At 40.9% G+C, this 22,825-nt stretch overlaps 1 protein-coding gene and 1 long non-coding RNA gene across 2 annotated transcripts in view; one reads left to right on the plus strand and one right to left on the minus strand.

Moving 5' to 3' along the window:
• Positions 1–400: 400 nt before the first annotated feature.
• LOC140593599 (uncharacterized) lies at positions 401–3,856 on the minus strand. Its single transcript, XR_011994005.1, has 2 exons — positions 3,455–3,856; positions 401–2,263 (listed from the first exon to the last, which is right to left on the minus strand). It is a non-coding gene; the product is annotated as an uncharacterized lncRNA (long non-coding RNA).
• The window catches only part of rbpjb (recombination signal binding protein for immunoglobulin kappa J region b), a 57,754-nt gene continuing 38,063 nt past the window's right edge, over positions 3,135–22,825 (plus strand). Inside the window, exon 1 of the mRNA XM_023796150.2 lies at positions 3,135–3,333. Within this exon, the coding sequence (XP_023651918.1) occupies positions 3,314–3,333 (20 nt within the window). The 5' untranslated portion in view covers positions 3,135–3,313. The remainder of the gene's footprint in view (positions 3,334–22,825) is intronic.

Consider the following 22,825-nt stretch of genomic DNA (forward strand, 5'->3'; position numbering starts at 1 on the left):
TTTTGCAGGCTACAATACTGTTTTGATTGACCTGCTACCCGCCCGCATACCCGCACGTAAATTAATTAATTAATTAATTGATAATTGATCCCCGTGGGGAAATTGTTTTTACGCCTCCCTCAACTTGCTCTTTGTAGAGCAAGCTGTCCGCGAAGGGCAGCCACCTGTAGCACCTGTAGTAAAATTCCAGAACATTAAAATCTGCCCGTTTCAGCAACTATCTGCGGGTACCCAGATACCCGACCCGGTGCAGGACTCTGACGTAAGCTAATTACACATGAGGATCGGACCAGGTACACACAAGATACGGGCAAACACACGCGCGACAATAAGGAAATGCAACTATTAACAATAACACCGCCGGTGCTACAATATAATACAGTGAAATATGGGAGTGGTGTTTCATGTGGTGTACGTTTTCAGCGTAAGATAATACTTTATTGATCCCAAAGAGGGAAATGTGTTTGTTACAACAGCCAAACAGAAATAAATAGCAATAGAAAAACACTAACAATATAAATAATTATTAAAAATATGAAATTATGAACTGTGTACACAATTACACATATTGCACACATACTGTGGTTATTGCATAGATGTAATGGACATTCATGCGTAGTCACATTCCATACCTAATAATGGTACAGGACAGAAACTTTAGTTGACTTGGATATAAATTTATAGGTATTGCACCCAGTAAATATAAATATAGAAGTTACACATATGCAGTGTATATTGCACAAATGTAAAGAACATTCGTATGCATTGCACATTCAGATGGAGAAATCAATGGACTTTAGTTGACTGTGGTGTTATAGAGTCCAATGGCAAATGAAATGAAGCACCTGTGGAAGTGTTCCTTCTTACATTTTGGGTCTGTTGTCGAAGGAGCTCCATAACACTCGTTTGGACTCCACGTCCTCAGTGGAGTCCAAAGAGCAGCCCAGGACAGAGTCAGCACTCCTGGCCAACTTGTTCAATCTCTTCCTGTCCCTCTCTGAGCCTCAGCAGCCCCAGTAGACTACTGCGTAGAATATTACACATGCTACAACTATATCATATAATGTCCTTAACAGTGTCATGCACACACCGAAGGACCTGTCTTCTCAGTAGGTGGAGAAAACTTTGGCCCTTCTTGTACAGGGTACATGTATTGTGTGACCAGTCCAGATTGCTATCGAGGGGAATACCCAGGTATTTGTAGGCTGACACAACCTTTACCTTCACTCCAACATAAAATGTTTGGAACTTTTCTTTCAGCTCAGCCCTGGACATGCAGCCCCCAAACCAAGCAGCAGTCATTCACACACACGCCTTATGAAGAAAACTCCTACCATCTTGGTCAGTGTCTGAATGGAATTCAAACCCCTAGATTTTATGACACTCCAGCAGAAAGCAGATTCACCAACTGAGCAGAGTGATTCTCATTAGAATTCTTGTTATTTCCAGTACAGTTATATCATGGCGGGGGAGGAAGCCGGCCAGGCCTGGCAGGCCCAAGCGTATAGTGAGGGTCTGCTGGGAACGTCTGGCAGAATCCCCCTGCCGGACGGCTTCGAGGCGATTCTGGTCCACCAGAACGGCTCCAGGCGGGAAAGCAGTGCAACAGGGAGAACATTTCAAACTGGATTTAAGGAAGCACTTCTTTACACGGCATGTAGTCAGAGTATGGAATAGTCTTCCTGATAATGTAGTGCAAGCTGAATCCTTGGGTTCCTTTAAATCAGAGCTAGATAAGATTTTAACAACTCTGAGCTATTAGTTAAGTTCTCCCCAAGCGAGACATTTTGGGTCGGTGTAGGGAGTACTTCGAAGACCTCCTCAATCCCACCAACACGCCGTCCAATGTGGAAGCAGAGTATGGGGACTTGGGTGTGGACTCCTCTATCTCTGGTGGCTGGGCTCTCCCTTAGAGATAGGGTGAGAAGCTTGGTCATTCGGGAGGGAGCTGCTGCTCCTCCTCATTGAGAGGAGCCAGATGAGGTGGCTCGGGCATCTAATCAGGATGCCTCCTGGACGCCTCCCTGGTGAGGTGTTCCGGGCATGTCCCACTGGGGGAGACCTCGGGGAAGACCCAGGACACGCTGGAGTCTCTCGGCTGGCCTGGGAACGCCTCGGGATTCCCCCAGAGGAGCTGGATGAAGTGGCCGGGGAGAGGGAAGTCTGGGTATCCCTGCTGAGACAGCTGCCCCCGTGACCCAACCTCAGATTAAGTGGGAGATGATGGATGGATGGATGGATAGATAAAGATGGAACATTGTCCCTGAAATTGTGAGAAGGCAAAGTAGGTAAGACATGCAAATGTGATTTTAAAAATGCCAAACAAGACACACAAGAGGCATGCAAATATTAATATCTGCATTGCCCAGAAAACACAGTATAAACCCTAAGCAGTGTAGAGTTTACTTTTGGCTCTGATGTTTTCAGTTGTTATAGATTCTGTTTTCTGGTGAAATACTCACTAATTTTGTGAGAGGGTCGCTTGATTGCTGGATTTGGAATTTCCCAGAAAAGATAACAGATCTTTGATTCATTGGATTACAGCCCTGCAGTACACCACTGTTTATATCACTGGAAAATATACTGACATAAATCACCCTTCTCTCTTGGAAGTATTTTCTGACACATGGCATTGAATTCTTTTCCTGTAAATTTTAGCTAAATGTTGGCCTTAATTTATCTGCAAGAATGCGATTTAAATTCCTTAAAATCTATAATCAGATTCATACCTAAACCCCCCGAATGTTACGTATTTGCCATTTTCAATAGCACCTGTATACGTTCACTTACATTAATTACCAGGGCAGCTGCTATATATATAGTATAACTTTATATTCTTACTGACCCTTCATCAACAGAACAAACTGAATTATTTCAGTGATTTAGAAACGTATTCTACAGGAGTTTGGCCGCATGTGCCTGGGAAAGTGTAAGGTTTATGTGGTAATTATGTGAAATTTCGAGGCAAACGTTGTTCCGATCGGTGCCCTAATTCACTGAACCCAAAACAAATGGAAATACGTTACAGCACCATTAAATGCACTAAAACAACAGCGCGCACATCTCGCGATGCCACAAGGTCCGCTCCATTATGGTTTATTGTGAGAGTTTTCCTAGTCTCGCGTGATTTCTTAAGTTTCCCACGCCTGTTGTTGTGGCGCTTGCCCTTTTCTCTCACTCTCTCTCCCCCGTCTTCCTCTGTCGCCCCCCTCTCCCTCCGTCCCCAGTCTGCGTGTTGTTGTCTCGTCGGCCCGTTGCTCTAGCAGGGCAAGGATCTCGCGAGTGTTGGAGTTTGGGTGAGAGTTTGTGGAAGATGGCGCCTGTTGTCACAGGGTAAGTCTGAGAGTCGGGGTTGGCGGTGGCGGCGGTGACTGTGGCAGCGGAGTTAAAGTGAAAATAGTTCAGCGAGGTTTAATTAACGGGTTTATGTTGGGTAAGGGCTACGAGGCCGCACCTTCTTTGTGTCCCCTGGGCAGTTTGTTGGCATCCCGTGGATCGCCGTTGAAACGCCTTGCCCCGCTGCGGCTCTCAGCACGGAGCCGTCCGCTCTCCTGCTTCGCTCGGGGTCCAGCCTGGCTAGCTCTAGGATCACTGTGCCTCGCCAGACAACGACGCGAGTACAATAAGTACGCTAGGAAATGAACACACCCTCCCCTTTTTGTTTCTTTTTAACTAAGTTACAAATAACCGATCATACACAAAGTGTTAGGGTTAGGTTTTTAAAAACGTCATAACAGGGTCCGTTTAACTTAGGCTGCTATTGTGCCTCCTTCTTGGTCTCTGTGTTTTCGGTAAAAGTTTGCCTGTGCGCGCTTCGCTTACTGCTAGCTGCTTAGCTAGTTAGCCGCGCTCCCGTGGCCAGCACTGGTACCGGAGGCGTCTGCATACGCGCGTGTGGACTGCTACACGCCGACGTGCACCGTCGTGTACCGGACAGCACCGTGTCCGTGCGTAGCTCCAAAACCGACGAACATTTATTCGACTCGAGGGGGAACAGTTAAGGACATGAACAGCTTCTCTTCCAGAAAGATGTTTAGCCGCGCATGAAGGACGGGATTGAAATGTTAACTAAAACTAATTGCTAGTTATCATACAGTATTCATAAGGACTTATTTACTGTTTCAGTATATTGAAATTAAGGCTTATGATTAATTAACTCTATTTTTTTTACTTTGAGGTGTTCAGGTTTGTACACAATTTTGTAGCTTATCTAGCTCTTGTGTAATGTGAAACGAAATACGTAAGCGAACTAGGCTCTCTTATTCATAATTAACTTCGTTTTATAATTGTCTTAAATTTATAGTAATCTCGCTTCCGGTTACATCGACTTAAATTTGTGTGTGCTATTTCCTTATTCTTTAGGGTGTAGTGTTAAAAATGTTAACTCAGCCTTTATGCTTTGTGATCCATGTGGTCCATTGATCTTTTTCCGTTTGGTGAAAACGTGCTTGGGTTTTACAAAAACGTTTTGTGTGATATTTTGTGTGATTGTTTGCACGGTTTTTTTGTTATAGTAGGAATGGTTAGTTATGCTGAAAATAATGACTCAAAAATAACTGGAAGAACAAAGTTTAAAAAAATTATATAAACTGTAAATTCAGTTAATCTTTCTGTTTTTGTAGTTTTCAGAGTCTAAATAGCTACCCAAGTGGGACATGAGCAGAGTGTGTAAATACAAATAGAGGTGGAGATGGCAAGAATCAGTTGTGATCTTTCAACTCTGATAGTGCTTCCATACCATAGTTTGACTGATCCAGCGGGTCCTTAGCTCTTGCAAGAAAGAGTTGGCTTAGCTGTAGTACATGTCCTCTGATAGCAAATCTTTGTCAATTCATAACTGGTAGTGCTTTCATTACACTAGTGTCTATCACTTTAGCCAGATATGTGTAGCTCGTGTGGCTGGTTAAGTTTCCAGTTCTGTTGCTCCATTGCACCTAAAGATCCTTGGGGTACCATCCTGCGTTAGCTGCATTTCATTCAAATCAGAGTAGTAGTTCCCAGGGTTACACTCATTTTAGATTCAGTTGTTAGTTCTTTGTTGTTTTGCTTAGGTCAGATGAGGTTATTGCATATTTTATCTGTCATTACATATTGTCATGGCTCTGGGCATCTTGGGTGAGTCTACCACTGATGTCACATCTATTTCCAAGAAAATGCCCTCCAGTGATGTTTTTCTTAATATAGTGAGTCCTGTCTTGTAAATGTTATTTTTGTTTCCTCTTTTGCAGAACTTTTTTGCAGTCCATACCCCAGCCACAAAACATCAAACCTGAGATGATAGGCCATAGCTGTTGTAAAATATACCCATAATTCTAAAAGTTTGATCAAGTAAAGTTGTTTGATTAAAGCAAAACAAATACATATTCTAGAATGAGACCAGGTGAAGTTCAACTCCTATATCTTTGTTATAAAATAATTTTCCTTTTAACTTGATGTTAAAGAGAGTTTTATATTTTTGTGTGGCTATATGGCTGTATAATATTGTCAAAGTAAAGAAAAAGTAGAGAAAAGTAGAGAAAAGTATGATTCCACATGTTACCAAGCAGTCTAGCTCCATTTAACAACACCCCATAAATATTCTACAGCTGGACCTTTACATCTGCATATTCATCAGATTTGTTTCATGCCGATGATAATTCACAAGCATACAGCTGTCAAGCAACTGGGAACCTATACTGGATGCTCCTAGTCCTTGACTGTGAGTTGGAATGGGAGAAAGATAACTTACAAGACTGAGTAATTCAACTCCACCCATCCAACTGTTTATCGCCTTAAATGTAGTGATGAGAAAGTCTTTAGTTTGTCGTCTTTGGGTTGCTTTCAGTGCACATCAAACAGGACTGAGAAGTTAGTCTGTAGGAACAGTGCCTTACCTACAGTGATGAATCCATGACTCACTTGATTCAACATTGCATACAGCCTTGGCCTAAGGATATGTTACTTATTTATATGTCAGGCTTGTAAGGATCCTGGAGTGCGTGTAGGATTCAACATAAAGGAAGCCTTTGTTTTTTATTGTGGAGTTATGTCGTAGTATTACTAGAAAGTAGTGAACCTGGCTTCTTCAGTGGGACTTTAAATTAATTATGTTGTGAATTATTGCAAGTCACTTGGAATAAAACTTAAATGATACTGAATGTGTTTGAGGGGGTGGAGGGGCTCCTCTTGGAATCCTTGTTAATATGCTATATTTTTCAGCCTTTTGTAGTCTTGACATCTAGGGATGTAAAAGAGAAGCCAGTATCCCCTTGTCATTTATTAAAGAAGGGATGCGAGAGGCAGCTTTTCACAGCTTTTTTTTTTTTGTAGTTCTGGCATTTTTCAGCCTTTTAAATGTGGGGAGTTTTTCAGGTAAATGTGACTGTCTATGGACAGATGACTTATACTGTGAAAGGAGAAACTTGTCGTTTGCTTGTATAGGAAATGAAAATGTGAAGATGTGTGTTTCTACAGTTGCTTCCGTTTCATTTGGTTTCACCCTGTTTGTATCTGTGCTGCAATGCTGATGACTTGTTTAATATGTTTAGTTCTTTCGGATAAATTTGTGCAGCTTCAGCATTATCAGCTTAATACATAGCTTTATTGAATAAGATTGAATATTGGATGAAAAAACAGCGTCATTCAAAAATTAGACACAAAGCCAGTTGATGTAGTAAATTTGCTGTGTAATATCCATCCATCCATCCCTGCATCAATCCATCTAGTTCCCATAACAATTTATCCCGCTCAGTGCCATGGGGGGGGGGGTCTGGAGGCTATGGGCACAAAATGGGGAACAACCCAGGATAAGTGACCAACCCATTGCAGGGCACACTCACCCACCATTCACTTGCACATGCACACCTTCGGGCAATTTGGCAGCCCCAGTTAACCTCAGCATGGTTTTGGACTGTGGGGGGGAAACTGGAATACCCAGAGGAAACCCGACAATGACACAGAGATAACATGAAAACTCCAAACACAAGCACCCCTGGCAGAGACTCGAATCCTGGTCCCAGAGCTGGGAGGTAACAGTGCAAACAATGCACCGCTGCAACCACGTGACATCTCCAGTTTAATTACTTTTGACAGATAACTTCCATTGTGTTGTTTGCAATACAGTAATCCAGTCAGTTTTCAATTTTGAAGTTGCTTATGTTAATATTTCCAAAGGACCTTTCAGCGCTGGAAAAACTGAGATAAACTAGTTGCACGTGCTGTCTTACCTAGTGGTTTTAGAATCAGGTCTGTGAAATGTATTTGCAAGTGTATGCCAGTAATCTGAACTGCAATATCATGCCTTGACTTCATTTAAGTCACTCACCATTTAATGATGATGTAATATATCACAACACACCCATTTAGTAAGTAGAGGTGCACCGATCTATACCTGTTAGATGGATCAGGTATCGCCATATGTGATTCATTCACGTCTTATACTTTTTTAGTTTTTGGCAGTTTGTAAAAAGAGGGCTCCTATTTCTTCTTGTATTGATTTGCACAATCGCACGACAGCTCTTCTCCCATTTTAAATGTACCCCACCCCACCCACCCCACATCGCAATCAAGCTGAACACTAATGCTGCCACTTAGTGGGTGTGAGCACAGTGACTTCTGCCTGCTGTGATGTCATGTGCATACCCTTTGCAGTACGAATAGTGTAAGAACATCAGAAAAGAGGGTATGGAACTCGCATCGGGGTGGAACTCTGCCATGCCTGATAGAGAGCAGAGGAGAATTGTAAAGGCGCGACCGTGTAGTGACAATCACAAGCTGTTGTGTAAATAAGATAAATAACATAAGACTATTTAGTTTAATAAAAGGACAACGTTCTATAGGAAAGGTAACCTTAAATGACTTCTGTTGTGATCTGGTGCCATATAGAAAATAAAATTAAATGAAATTAACTTGACCTTCAAGAGGGGGCGGTAGGTGCTGTTGGGGGGGCGGAGCACCCCCCTAATATAATGGTAGGGGAAACACTGTTGCGATACATGAGGGGCTGCTATTGCAATGAAGCGCAAGTGACACTTTTGCCAGTGTGAGAAAAATTAGGGGGCATTTTAAGCATTCGCCACTTGTGTACTTATAAGATTGAACTGCAAATGCCTGAAACACAAGATGTACAACCTAGGTGGAACAGTATGTTATGTGTGTTTCTAGTAGCCTAATTAAAGATTTTTTGGCATACATTATTTCATGTACTTAATGTAATTTATTTTTTAATTGTATCAATCAGAATCAGATTGTAACTGAAAAAATGTGGATCGGCCCATTCCTTGCGGATAGCACCTTGGAATGGCTCTGTTGTGAAAGGTGCTATATAAAAAGAAATTGAATTTAAATTTAACACCTAAACGTATGTCAAACTGTAGTTCAGATTTTGCTCTGAAAACAGTGCTGTGATATGATAGGGTGCAATTCAGGTAAGCATGAGTTTCCTAGTTCTAATCTTGGTACAATCCTTTTTTTGTATCTTTCTTTAATTTTCAATACAATCATGTGCATTGTGGCTGTGTTACAAAAGTAAAATTATGTATCCCCTAGATGAAAAGTTAGACTAGTCACACAAATGTTGCTTTTTAGCATTTTGGCCCAGCTTTGTTGTTTGTGGATGTTTGAAGGGAACTGCTCATGTGTTTTGGGTGATTTTCAGTTTGGCAGACTGACCTTGGCCGTTGCTGCCATGTTATTTTGCAGCCACATGCAATTGTGAGAGAGAATTTTGAATGAAATTCAGTGGTATTTAAAAATAGTTTATTCTGTATTGTAAGTTGTACGTCTTGCTTTATTTTCTAAAATGTAATGTCTGAAAGTCATTATTATGCTGGCTAAAAATTAAGGAAGTGATTATGTAAAGGTTTATTCGATTTGGTTATAGAAAATCTATGGATTTTTTTTGAAGAACTTGCTAATGCCCAGTTTGAACAAATGTTTGTTTTTTTTTATTTCAAATATTGTTGCCACCAGTCATTTCTTAAGGCATTTCCTAATTCAGTAAGGAAGTCTTCTCCTATTAGTAGTGATTGCAGCGTTGCCAGGGAACTGTTATTTACTGGATTTTTAATGTTCAGGATGTCTCATTCAGAAAACATGAAGTGATCTCCTGTCTGTTTCTTGTTTAGTTTCATTCAAGTTTCCAGCCAGTTGCTGTTTTGCAATCTTTGTAACAGTTTTGGGGGGGGGGGGCGGTCATTGGTGGAACTTGTGAATATCTGTCTGTCTGAACTGCTTTGTGTCTTTCTCGCCACCTGTTTATTTTCTTGGATTTGCATCCTCCCGAGGGAAAGTGTCGCCCAGCAGAAAAAGTATAAAATTCCTTGGCATGGTTTCAAAAAAATAGATTCGTATACCAATTACAGGAAAGCTGTGCAGGAGTTTGACCTTGTCTAAAAACATAGCTCTGCTTAGGTTTTCTTTTTGATGGAAAAACTTGACTAAGTCCATGAATCTTGGGTCTATTGTTTTGTTGAATTGTTGAGAGGATAGTACAGATGCCCCTCACAATCCTTGGAGAAGATCATTGCTTATCCATCATATGATGATGCCTATCATCAGTCAAATGTGCTGTGCTGGGTCATCTGGCAGTGTGGGTTGTGTATGGTGACTGTCCGCAGGGCGATGAATGAACTGTCACTCATAGGGCTGGATTTAATATTTGTAAAATTTTTTGATTTGAAATAATCATTTGAATGATCTAATATTGTTTCATAGAATCACAAGAATGATTTATATATATATATACTGTATAAGAATGCTTTCAGCACCTTGTTGAATCAATGCCACGTAGAATTTAGGCAGTTCTGAAGGCGAAAGGGGGTCAAACACCGTATTAGTATGATGTTCCTAATAATCCTTTAGTTGTGTGTGTGTGTGTGTGTGTGTGTGTGTGTGTGTGTGTGTGTGTGTGTGTGTGTGTGTGTGTGTGTATGTATGTATGTATGTATGTATGTATGTATGTATGTATGTATATACACACACACACACACACACACACCTCTTTTACATGGTATGGCCTTTTCCTGTGGATGTGTGAAGTTTTAACCCCCGTTAATTTAGCGGAAATTCCACAAATTTTGTAAACCATTTAACAAGAAATCATTTGGATGTGTAATATGCAAAACATTCAATTTGAAACTCACTGGCCATGTTAAAGTTGCAGCTGCTTTGGGGTGAATTCTTAATGCACTTATTAATATTTGTAATAATGCAACAGGTTAGTGAGTTTCTTGTACAATTTAGTGCATTAGTTCTCTGAGAATCTTTCTCAGAATTGCAAAATTGGCATTGTAACTGAAATATCCCTAATCTAATTTATATTGAATTAGAATCTGAATCAAATCAGCACCTTGTGAGTTGGAATGGAATTGATTTGGGAAATCAGTGGCAATACCTAGCCCTAGTGACTTTATCATAGGGACTGCTCAATGTGCTCATTATGTGGTGAATGCTGGAAGTAGATATTTGCGCTTAGAAAAGGTGTTGGGTTTTCCACTGGCGTAAAAACTGGTACTGGCACTGAACCACATCACAACGCGAGGCGGGGTATCTTGTACTGAATTAGAAAAATAGATATATATTATAAGGCTGGCCGATGCACGATATTAATACCAACATCGCATATTGCACACGTGCAATTCTTACTTTGCCAGTCAGCTAGATTGAGGTCAGGCTTTTTCATATTTTCAATTTTGTATATGGAGATTATAGCACAGGGAGTTTGTTTCGCTAAAACATTTTTACTCTTTCAAAAAAATGATCAAGTTTTGCAATTGAAATTACTCGTTTTCAAGATTATCTAGTATATGTTTAAAAATCAAAGTTTACCTCCACTGCTTTTGCATGGTTGCTCAGAATTAATCATAGTCATTTTCATCCTTGCTGTTTAATCACTCGTAGACAGCTTCATTAGAAATTCCTTTTTTTGTTTTATAATACCCCAATATTTATTAAAACTAGAGATGGGCGATCTACATTTTTTCAGTTCTGATCCGATTCCGATACACAACTGCCGATACTGATACAGATTCCGATACAAGAGCTCTTTTTACTTTGTTATACTTCATATATAAATTTAAGCTAGTAAATACAGATGGAAAAAATGTATGACAAAAAATATTTAATTAGGCTACTACAAACATACATAACATACTGTTCCACCTTGTTTGTTTTAAGCATTTTTATGGCATTTGCAGTTCAATATGAATCTCTTCATAGCAAGTATACACACGTGGCGAATGCTTAAAATTTTAAGTTTTTCTCCCATTGCCGTCAGTGCAGTTACACTTCTGTTGCGATGGCAGCCCCTCTTGTATCACAAGCTGCAGCGAGTTTGCGAAACAGTCCAATTAAGTTAGCGACTCCCAAATCATCCATTGCTTTGTTTTGTCTCGCAGTTGCGTGCGCTTTGTTAAATGGGATTGTCCATTAAACACTATTCCCACCTCAAAACTTTATTTTACATAGATTGCAAACTGGTTTCTGTTAAAAGCGACAAAGACAGTGTTTCAAGTCCAACACCAAAGTACCAAAAAAGAGCCCCACTGGCACTTTTGGTACTCGAACTTTTTGGTATGACTGTTTTGGTTACCCTACTTGAATGGCCAATTGAGCAATTCCTTTCTATTGTCAGAAGTTGATATGCCAGTTCTGGATCAATCATATATTTGGCACAGTAATGTTTTGTTGTGCAAAACAGTTTGAGTGCAATAAATGTTTACATTTAAGAAAAAAGTTCGCAATTCACTTTTTTCAGAATTGTGCAGCACACTTTTTGTGAGTCAACAGATATAACTGGTTACCCTTTTTGGAGGACTGTTTTGAAAAGGAAGAAAAGTTCTTATGAGATTGGGGTTTCTATCAAAGTGTATGTATTTGAGTTAGGTGCTCTAGATGTCAAAGTGTTTGGTGCTGTTGGTACACTCTTTACAATAACCATTGACATCCAGTACATTCCTGTCTAAGATATTAACAAACTGCTTGTTTTAGTCTCAAACTGCCAGTATAGATGTAAATATTCTCACCCCCAGTGTAACTTGTAATGTCCATCTTATCAAAATATTTTTAGAGACAGGGTGGTGCTCTCTGTAGTTCTTCCTGGGTGGTTTGAATCTCACCGCTGTTCTCTCTGAGTTCTCCCTGTTCATGCAGTCATCAAGTTCTCTAGTGAGTTGCACAAGCTAAGCGTAAATTATATCATAGCCTTCGGTGGTTGTAAACTGCCCCTACATTTGAGGTTATGAACTACTAAACAGTCTCAATGGTTCTCAGTTGTTTCAATGTAATAATGTTATTATGTAAATTTACACTTCCTAATCCTTAGGTGTAAGGTCCATTTTAAAAAATGCCGTAGTATAACATTATCAAAGATAATCTTAACTTGTTACCTTTTCTGATAATTAAGGATACAACAAGGTTGCCGGCTTGATATGTCAACCTTAGACTAGTCAGCTAGCATTACTTGGCAAGCTAGAAAAATTTGTTGCTTTGTTGTTTCGTGTGAACTCTGTGTTTCTTGAGCTTGAGCATCTCATGTAGCAGAATGAATGTCAAGCACCCATAATAAATGTGTATCTTTTTACCACTATGAATTTACCACAAATTTGACAAACATACTAGTGATATGACAGACCCTAGTTGATATGTGATCTGTAGAGATACCCCTACAGTTTGACATGCCTGTGAACCGTGGAATAATTGAAAAATTTAAACATAATAGTGGGAAGTAGTTTTACTGCTGCTCTTTCTAAACTAATTATTTCCTAAAACTTGATGCTTTGGAAATCCATAGGCTTGAAATTCATTTCTCACAGGAGAGTTCCTTCCTTAAGTGTAGCACATGGTGGAATTTTTCATTTTTGGTGGGAATACAAAAAAAATCCCAGATTCTATACCATCAGCTATGGTATTGTCAGTGGAATCCGCTTCCATTTCTTTTGACAAAGGCTATTTCTGTGTCCAGTTAAAACAGATCTGTTTTCCCGAGAACTGTTATTTTATCATCTTGAACACTTTTGGCTATGTTGACATCACAAGAAAAATAAGTAGTGAACTCAACCTAACAAGCCAGAAAAAGATAATGATGGATGTCCACTATAGACTTCCATACTATGTAGAGTTGCTGTGAAAAGATATAGAAAAAGCAGTTGCATGTTCACTTGAACAGGGCATTTTGAAAGTTCCTTGCTTCTTATATAACAAATGGAAAGCAAAGTTATGTTTGCCCTGTTTTGCTGATCTGAAAAATGATCCGATCCCTAACTCAAATACCATGATATGATCTGAACCGTGAGTTTTGCGATCCATTGCACCCTTAAGGGTGCTTTTCCACCACACCAAGTATGGTATGGTATTTTTGGTACTTTCCCTTTTACATTGACTTCCGGTTGAGTACCAGTACCAAAAGTGCCAAACCTGCTGGGGTTCTTCTTTCGTACTTCGGTACTTTGGGGTGGGACCTGAAATGCTTTCTTTGTTGATTGGTTATTCAAACAAACTGCCTCTGAAACAATACAAACACCACCTTGAGAACAGTTACAAATACAGAAAACAATGATAAACAAAGTAAAAACAAAAAAATGAATTGTGATCTGGTCAGAAGAAGAGATAAAAAGATCAGAACTGCATGACAAATTTTAAAAGTATTTTGTTTAATTTACTAGGACTGCAAGCATATAGCATATAGTGTGCTGTCCCGGCGTTGTGATTTTGTTGGAATAAAAATTGGGGTATTTATAAAGCAAAAAGTAGTTCATAAATTTCTTACAAACCCATATTGGCGTCATTTAAACAGCAAGGATGAAAATGAAATACAATTGCCTCGGAGAACGCAGGCAGCGCTCATGTAAAAGCAGCAGAGGTAAACTTTAAACTGATTTTTAAACATATTAAATAATCTGTAAGAGGAATAATATTTAAAATTGCAAAGCTAGCTGTTTTTCCCCCCCATGAGAGTGAAATGTTTGTGAAACTTAAACTCCCTGCACTATAATGTCAATACAGAACTGAAAGTAAGAAAAAGGTTTCTTAATCTAGCTGACTGGCAAAGTAAGATTTGCACATGCACAACATGCAATGTTGGTATTTTACATCGCACAACTGCCAGCCCTCTAATACATAGCCATTTTTTAAATTCAGTACAAGGTATACACCGCCTCACGTTGTGATGTCATTCAGTGCCGGTACCAGTCCTATAATCCCCAGTAATCTGACCAGCAGCGTAAGAAATGCAAGTGCATAAAATGCAATATTGGTATTTAAATCGCACATTGTCCAGCCCTGTAATATACTTTATTATTATTATTATTATATATGTATATGTGTATACCTTTGTCAAAATATATAGTTATACAGGGCTAGACATAAGGATTTAGGAGGGCACAGCCACTTTGGCCTTGGCTATTCATATTTTTTCTAGGGCACAAGGCCATTAAGCCTGGGCACAAGGCCAAAATCTGGAAATTTCATAGGACACCTCGGGCCTTGTGGAGGAATTTTATTTCCATAAAGGATGCATTTTTTTATTTTCAAAAAAGCAGAAACTTTCCAAAAAGGCATTGGGTCAATACTGAGTCACTAATTACCAATTACTGTAATTACCAAGTTTAGACAACCTACGCAATACGACCTTCGATTTGAAACAGAATATATATATATATATATCTATATATATATATATAGCTTTATTTCAAAAAACAAAATCCAACAATAAAGGAGCCGTCAATATTTTTGTATTTGTTTGCTCAGAACACCCGTATTCTTTTAGTGTACATGACAATTGACTTGACGTTTGTTTTTTGCACACTGCACGCTACCAGTCCTATATCCTCCCAGCAGAGCTTGGTACTTCTCTGAGTCAAATCTGCTCTGCCTCGGCAAATGTTTTTTTACAACACCATCTGACACTTACCTGAACAAAGTAGATAATTTGCAACATTTTGCGGCAGTAGCCGCGAGTTCAGCTTGCTTTCTTTTACGTTCTCAATCTTTGCGAAGCATGGTGACAGCATAAGCAGCAGATGACAACTACACGATGATTACCGAAGAGGACACCTATCTGTTATTCGGAAACCGTCAGATGGCTTTTCCAATCAAAAAACGTAACCCCCGATGATGCACCATTGTCATTGCTGTGGCTCCATAGTAGGCTGGACGATACATACCGTACCAGCCAATCATGCGACGAACACATGATCGTATTAGTCCAGAATTCATTGCGGTTCATTCAGTAGTTGGGAATTACGAGATGTGCGGGTCGACCTCGTTTCTCGTATCGAAGGTTGGGTTCGGGTTCAGTACAGATGCATCGATTGTTGACGAGGTAAAGTGGACCGTGTCGTGCGCAAGTCTTTTGTGTAATGAACGTTACTTTCGGTAAAAAGGGGGCATACGGCCAGACAAACATTAAAGGCAGGCCAATCTTGGCCGTAAGGTACTTCAATTTTGAGGAGGCGTGCGGCCAATTTTGAAAGGCACGACGGCCATTGGCCGCGATGCCGCGGCTTATGTCTAGCCCTGGTTATATTTTTTTAATTCATTGTAAAATACCCTGTCTTGCTTTATGATGTCATTTGGCACTGGTGCCAGTTTTTACATCAATGGAAAACCAACACCTTGAAGTACTTTCTCGAAGTACCAAAAGCATGATACCTGGTGCGGTGGAAAGCACTCTAAGACAGAACTAGCAAGCTACCTTGCCTGCCTGCCTGCCTTCCTTCCTTCCATGTAGGGAATTGGTGAAACTAAACCATGGTTTTGGACACTAAACTAAAAATTCTCTATGTTGGTGTCCTACCAGCCTTTGCCAGCTAATACTTGCAAGTTGCAAAATACGTAACATAAAGGAATGTCAATATGCATGTGTGGTGAATAAGATTTATTAAATTACTTAAAATGTAAATGTTTACTCTGGTCTGCAGATATTCATGGTATCAAGTTCCTTAAAAATGGTATTTTCATATACACTCACCTAAAGGATTATTAGGAACACCTCTTCAATTTCTCATTAATGCAATTATCTAATCAACCAATCACATGGCAGTTGCTTCAATGCATTTAGGGGTGTGGTCCTGGTCAAGACAATCTCCTGAACTCCAAACTGAATGTCAGAATGGGAAAGAAAGGTGATTTAAGCAATTTTGAGCGTGGCATGGTTGTTGGTGCCAGACGGGCCGGTCTGAGTATTTCACAATCTGCTCAGTTACTGGGATTTTCACGCACAACCATTTCGAGGGTTTACAAAGAATGGTGTGCAAAGGGAAAAACATCCAGTATGCGGCAGTCCTGTGGGCGAAAATGCCTTGTTGATGCTAGAGGTCAGAGGAGAATGGGCCGACTGATTCAAGCTGATAGAAGAGCAACTTTGACTGAAATAACCACTCGTTACAACCGAGGTATGCAGCAAAGCATTTGTGAAGCCACAACACGCACAACCTTGAGGCGGATGGGCTACAACAGCAGAAGACCCCACCGGGTACCACTCATCTCCACTACAAATAGGAAAAAGAGGCTACAATTTGTACGAGCTCACCAAAATTGGACAGTTGAAGACTGGAAAAATGTTGCCTGGTCTGATGAGTCTCGACGTCTGTTGAGACATTCAAATGGTAGAGTCAGAATTTGGCATAAACAGAATGAGAACATGGATCCATCATGCCTTGTTACAACAACAGCAACAACAACAACAACAAATTTATTTTTGTATAGCGCATTATCACAACATTACATTGTCCCAAAGCGCTTTACAGCATCCCCACCCAAAGCCCCCGGTGAGTAAGCCATCGGCGACAGTGGCAAGGAAAAACTCCCTAGAAGGAAGAAACCTTGGGAGGGACCAGACTCAAAGGGGGAGCCCATCCTCCAGGGGCCGGCAGGGAGAGTCAATTACAGTTACCACTGTGCAGGCTGGTGGTGGTGGTGTAATGGTTTGGGGGATGTTTTCTTGGCACACTTTAGGCCCCTTAGTGCCAATTGGGCATCGTTTAAATGCCACAGCCTACCTGAGCATTGTTTCTGACCATGTCCATCCCTTTATGACCACCATGTACCCATCCTCTGATAGCTACTTCCAGCAGGATAATGCACCATGTCACAAAGCTCGAATCATTTCAAATTGGTTTCTTGAACATGACAATGAGTTCACTGTACTAAAATGACCCCCACAGTCACCAGATCTCAACCCAATAGAGCATCTTTGGGATGTGGTGGAACGGGAGCTTCGTGCCCTGGATGTGCATCCCACAAATCTCCATCAACTGCAAGATGCTACCCTATCAATATGGGCTAACATTTCTAAAGAATGCTTTCAGCACCTTATTGAATCAATGCCACGTAGAATTAAGGCAGTTCAAAGGCGAAAGGGGGTCAAACACCGTATTAGTATGATGTTCCTAATAATCCTTTAGGTGAGTGTATATAAAGTTACCACTTGTATTGCAGTGAGACATGACAATATATATTGGATGACTAAATAAAAACGTCTATCGTTTCATATTATCCTCCCATATATTTCATGGTGTTGCAAAATACACTGTTTTATGGCAACATTTGTTCATCATTTGGAAGACTGTTTGCAATATTACACAGAGCTAACGTTTAAACTCAAACCTGCTTTCTGGAATATTTCAGTATAGATCTGCATATCCCCACATACATCAAGCGAGAATACCAGGGAGGTATACCTGAAAGTGGTTTCGGGTTTAAACCTTAACTTTACCACGGTGTCATAGTTAACTTTGAATTCAATTTTCTGGTTGTAATATATTTTAACAAAAGCAAGCAGCACCCCTTGGTTTTCCAAATTTCTTTGTGTTAGTGTACTTCACCTTCACTAGCCCAGCTGTTTTTTTTTTTAACAAGCACTGACGGTGAAATCAGTGCAATTATTAATAAATGCGTCTAAAAACACATACACTATATTGCCATAAGTATAGGGACACTTGCCTTAACACTAGGGGTGGCACGGTTCACAAAACCCACGGTTCGGTTTGTATCACGGTTTTAGGGTCACGGTTTTCAGTTTTGTACGGTTCTTGTTATTTTTTCTTTTAATCTTTAATACTCCAGAAATGTACTTCAGCATATGATATATAGCTTAATTATCCACAATTTAGGATACAGTATTAAAAAAGTTATATCATGTAATCATGCATAAACTGAATTTGACTGAACGTGAAAAAAATTGGTATTAATTATATTGAATGTTCTTGAGTAATCGATGAAATCAGTTTCTGTGTATGTACAAGACATCAATCCGTAATAGTGAAAAATATGTCCAGTTGATATGTCTAGTATGATCATCTGGCAATAGCCTGTAGGTCTGTGTGGTCAGACACGGTGCAATAAACATAATTTTGAGGAACATGGCAAATGTTCACATTGCAGCATGGAAGCAGGCTCACTGTTACAACGCTGACCGGGGAAGCAGAGGCGAGGAGACCTAGGATCGGGGGAATGCGGGGTTTAATGATCAAAAGGAACACAGACGAGCGGTAAAGCAGAATTACAATATATAATGACCAGACTGGAGAAAGAAACGGAAACACGGACTAAATACAATGGAGTAATGACAAATTTGACAACAATCAGGAACAGCTGGTAAACACGGGGAATCCACACGGTTAACGAGGGGGCGTGGCACACGGAAAGAGCGGACGATCGAGGCATGACACTCACTGGAGTGCTTTGTCACAGATAACTTAATTTTCTTTAACAAAGTGCCTAACCGCACATTAAATAAAGTCACACAACAAAGGTGCACAACAGTGTTCAGATGTTGTGCTATCGGTTGGCTGAAATTTAAACGTTTTCTTCAGAGACGGTGGTAACGCCGAAAACACGAGCTAAACACAGCAAACGAAAGGCTACCGGAAATTACTTAGCTGGCTGAACTTTTACCGGAACTACGTCACAACGCTCTGTGCATATAGCCTATTCTTGCGCGCGAAAGGGAAACACACTGACGTCACATACGGGGCACGAGGCTACATTGCGCATGTCATGAACCGTCGAACCGTGCGACGCATGCATGCTCCGAACCGAGACAAGCGAACCGAACGGTTCGGTTTTTTTTCATGAACCGTGCCATCCATACTTAACACGCACAAGAACTTTAATGACATCCCATTCTTAATACATAGGCTATGTTAAATCCGGCAAACGCTTTAGGAGTATTACGGCAAAAACAGAGAGACTCAGGAGGAGCTTCTATCCTCATGCCGTAAGACTTCTCAGTCAGGACATGTTTGTATATGTTATATATATTGTTAAATTAATTCTTATTTGTCTGCACTTTTTTTTCTCTTTACTCTTTTTTGCTTTGGATCGGTCAGGGTTCATTTCGCTACATATTGTACTTGTATAACTATGTATGTGATGAATAAAGAATCTTGAATAATATGGAGCAGCTGTAACAGCTTCAACTCTTATGGGAAGGCTGTCCACTAGCTATCCTCAGCTGTGTAACTGTATAAAGTATCTAACCAGAAAGCCTCTGTGTACACAATAGAAAAACTTTACAGAGGGGAAAGGGTAAAGATGTGTGAACTTAGGTTGTTGTGTTAATAAAGATGTCACTCTTGCGGACACTGAAATTGTGTGGTGGACCAAGTGAAAACCTGGGAGTGATGACTTCACCATTTGAAATTTTAGAAGAGAATGTTACTTAGAGCCCATTATTGTAACAGCACATAAAATTTACTTCTGTTTCCACCAGTACTGTGTGAAAACTGTCTTGTACATACAATCCAAGCTGGGGTTTACCCTCCGCAGGTCAGAGTTTTTGCCACTCTTAGCCAATACGCCAGTCTTCTTGTGGCAAACTAAATTTCTAAAAGTGTTTGACTAGACGATAACCATGTGGTCCTTGCGCTACTTTTGATACTTAAAATAATTATTTTTCCTGTAGTGATGGCTCTCTTCATTGACCCATGTGACATTTCAGTTGCTTTGAAATGGACTAATGCTGGTATGGTTAGTATACTAAATTAAGAAAAGGACTCAGCATTTTGCAGGGGTCATTACTTATTTGTTGGTTATTTCTGGCAATAACAAAGTTATCCTCAAAGGTAACACATCCTCTACTTTGCTAAGTTATGGGCCAGTGTTAATTCTGTCTAAAACATTAGAAGTGATGGAATACTGATGGAAATGAAGTCTTTTTGTTAAGATGGCAGTGCAGGTAAGCTCACATTCTGCCTTGGGCCTCAGCTGCACATAACATTGAGGCTTAAGTAGGGGTGGGCAATATGAATATTGACTTATCACTTAATTTTTTTTATGACAATAAGAATATGAACTTCAATAAACTGTTTAAGGGTCATTAAGGATCCCATCATAGAAATGAAGGTTATTCCAACCAGTCATATGGTAGTCTTATGAATGGCTGCCTATGGCCAACAAATGCACAGCAAGGTTGATTGAGTTAGCAGCTCATATCATGGAAGACACAAAGCACTCCTCCAGAGAAAATTTTAGTGTTAGTATCAGTAAAGAAAGTGATTGCCACAACCTCAACATCTTTTTAAAAAGTAGATACTATGGATAAATATGGTAAAAAGATGTTGGTGGTACTTTGGCAATTTAAAGTCCAGTATGCAGCAAACTGGTGCTCTATAGTGTGAACTCTGCTCAAAACTTGTGCCAACTAAATAATAATAATTTAACCTTTATTGTCCCTCATGGGTGAATTCTTTTTATGCCTCCATTAACTTGCTCTTTGTAGAACAAGCTGTCCGCGAAGGGCAGCCACCTGTTGGGGTGCCCAGGGAGCTGGGGGTTAAGGGTCTTGCTCAAGGACCCACAAACATGCTGAGGCTGGGTTTGAACTGGCGACCTTGTGATTACAAGCACACAGGCTTAGCCCACTGAGCCACACACTGCCCAAAACCTGGGGATACTCAAAACCCCATTTTAAGCATATGGAATGTAAGCACCTGCAGTCTCAAACAGTAGCATTTAGGGTTTCCACTTATAGTCCAAAGAAATACAGAACAAATCGCATTCCCTGTTGATTAAAAATGGGACACAGCATATTTTTTTCTTCAATACCAGACAGGTGACAGTTAAACTAGCAATTTCAAACTGGTTCTCCAGAATGAGCACCAAAGCAGTCAGACAAAAACCCAGCAACAAGCCCATAATGTTGGTGTTTTCTAGTTACACTGTACAACTAATTTTTGCATATGCTCAAAATTTGATTTCAGTTTGCAGTCCGTTCACTTTGTCATTTTTTTAAATCTGTGTAAGAAGATTCCTAATTGAATTTTAAGCAAAAATGTAGCCCTGTAGCAAAGCAATTGGGTGAGTTTCCCGAAGCCTTCTTAATGCTACATCGTTCGTAAGTTCTATCTTTTAACATAACCTTTGATAATTATCTTTATCGTTGCATAAACAGAATTCTCATGATTATTATTCTTTTTATTTTACTCCATTTTAAAACATTTTTAAGCACCAGTTTAAAACAATTGCCTTGTCAATTACTTGTCAATATGGAAAGATGGAGCATAGTGAATGAGGTCCAGTAAAATAGATCGAAAACCTTCACATTAAAAGTAAAAGGAAATATAGAAATTCAGAACCCAGGTTTGGGAGACTCACAGAGTATTGCGAGGTTAGCCATAGATAACCATTTGCCGTTTAGCCTCTTGGAGTAGCTTAACTTGTCTGTCATTGTTTTGCTTAAAATCATTTTACTTAATTTACTTTCATCAATTTCTGTATATCAAGAAATTTGCCACTAAAACAAAGGCTAGCCCTATTGCATAGCCACATAATTTTACCTAATATGGTATATAATCTAATTTTACCTAATATGGCTCCGCTGGTGGGGGAGGAAGCCGGCCAGGCCTGGCAGGCCCAAGCGTATAGTGAGGGTCTGCTGGGAACGTCTGGCTGAATCCCCTGTCAGGAGGAGTTTCAACTCCTACCTCCGGCAGAACTTTTCCCATGTCCCGGGGGAGGCGGGGGACATTGAGTCCGAATGGGCCATGTTCCGCGCCTCCGTTGTGGAGGCGGCTGACCGGAGCTGTGGCCGTAAGGTAGTCGGTGCCTGGCGCGGCGGCAATCCGCGAACCCGCTGGTGGACACCAGTGGTGAGGGATGCCGTCAAGCTGAAGAAGGAGTCCTGTTGGGCCTATTTAGCCTGTGGGACTCCAGAGGCAGCTGATGGGTACCGGCAGGCCAGGCGGGATGCGGCTTCGGCGGTCACTGAGGCAAAAACTTGGGTTTGGGAGGAGTTTGGTGAGGCCATGGAAAACGGCTTCCGGACGGCTTCGAGGCGATTCTGGTCCACCATCCGGCGGCTCCGGGTGGGAAAGCGGTGCAACATCAACACTGTTTATGGTGGGGATGGGGTGCTGCTGACCTCAACCCGGGACGTTTTGGGTCGGTGGAGGGAGTACTTCGAAGACCTCCTCAATCCCACCAACACGCCTTCCAATGTGGAAGCAGAGTATGGGGATTTGGGTGTGGACTCCCCTATCTTGGGGGCGGAGGTCGCTGAGGTGGTTAAAAAGCTCCTCGGTGGTCGAGCCCCAGGGGTGGATGAGATCCGCCCAGAGTTCCTGAAGGCTCTGGATGCTGTGGGGCTGGCTTGGTTAACACGCATCTGCAGCATCGCGTGGACATCGGGGGCAGTGCCTCTGGACTGGCAGACCGGGGTGGTGGTCCCCCTCTTCAAGAAAGGGGACCAGAGGGTGTGCTCCAACTATAGGGGGATCACACTCCTCAGCCTCCCTGGTAAGGTCTATTCGGGGGTTCTGAAGAGGAGGGTCCGCCGGATTGTCGAACCGCGGATTCAGGAGGAGCAGTGTGGTTTTCGCCCCGGCCGTGGAACAGTGGACCAGCTCTA

Source organism: Paramormyrops kingsleyae, chromosome 12 (assembly GCF_048594095.1).
Source record: "Paramormyrops kingsleyae isolate MSU_618 chromosome 12, PKINGS_0.4, whole genome shotgun sequence".
NCBI lineage: Eukaryota > Metazoa > Chordata > Actinopteri > Osteoglossiformes > Mormyridae > Paramormyrops > Paramormyrops kingsleyae.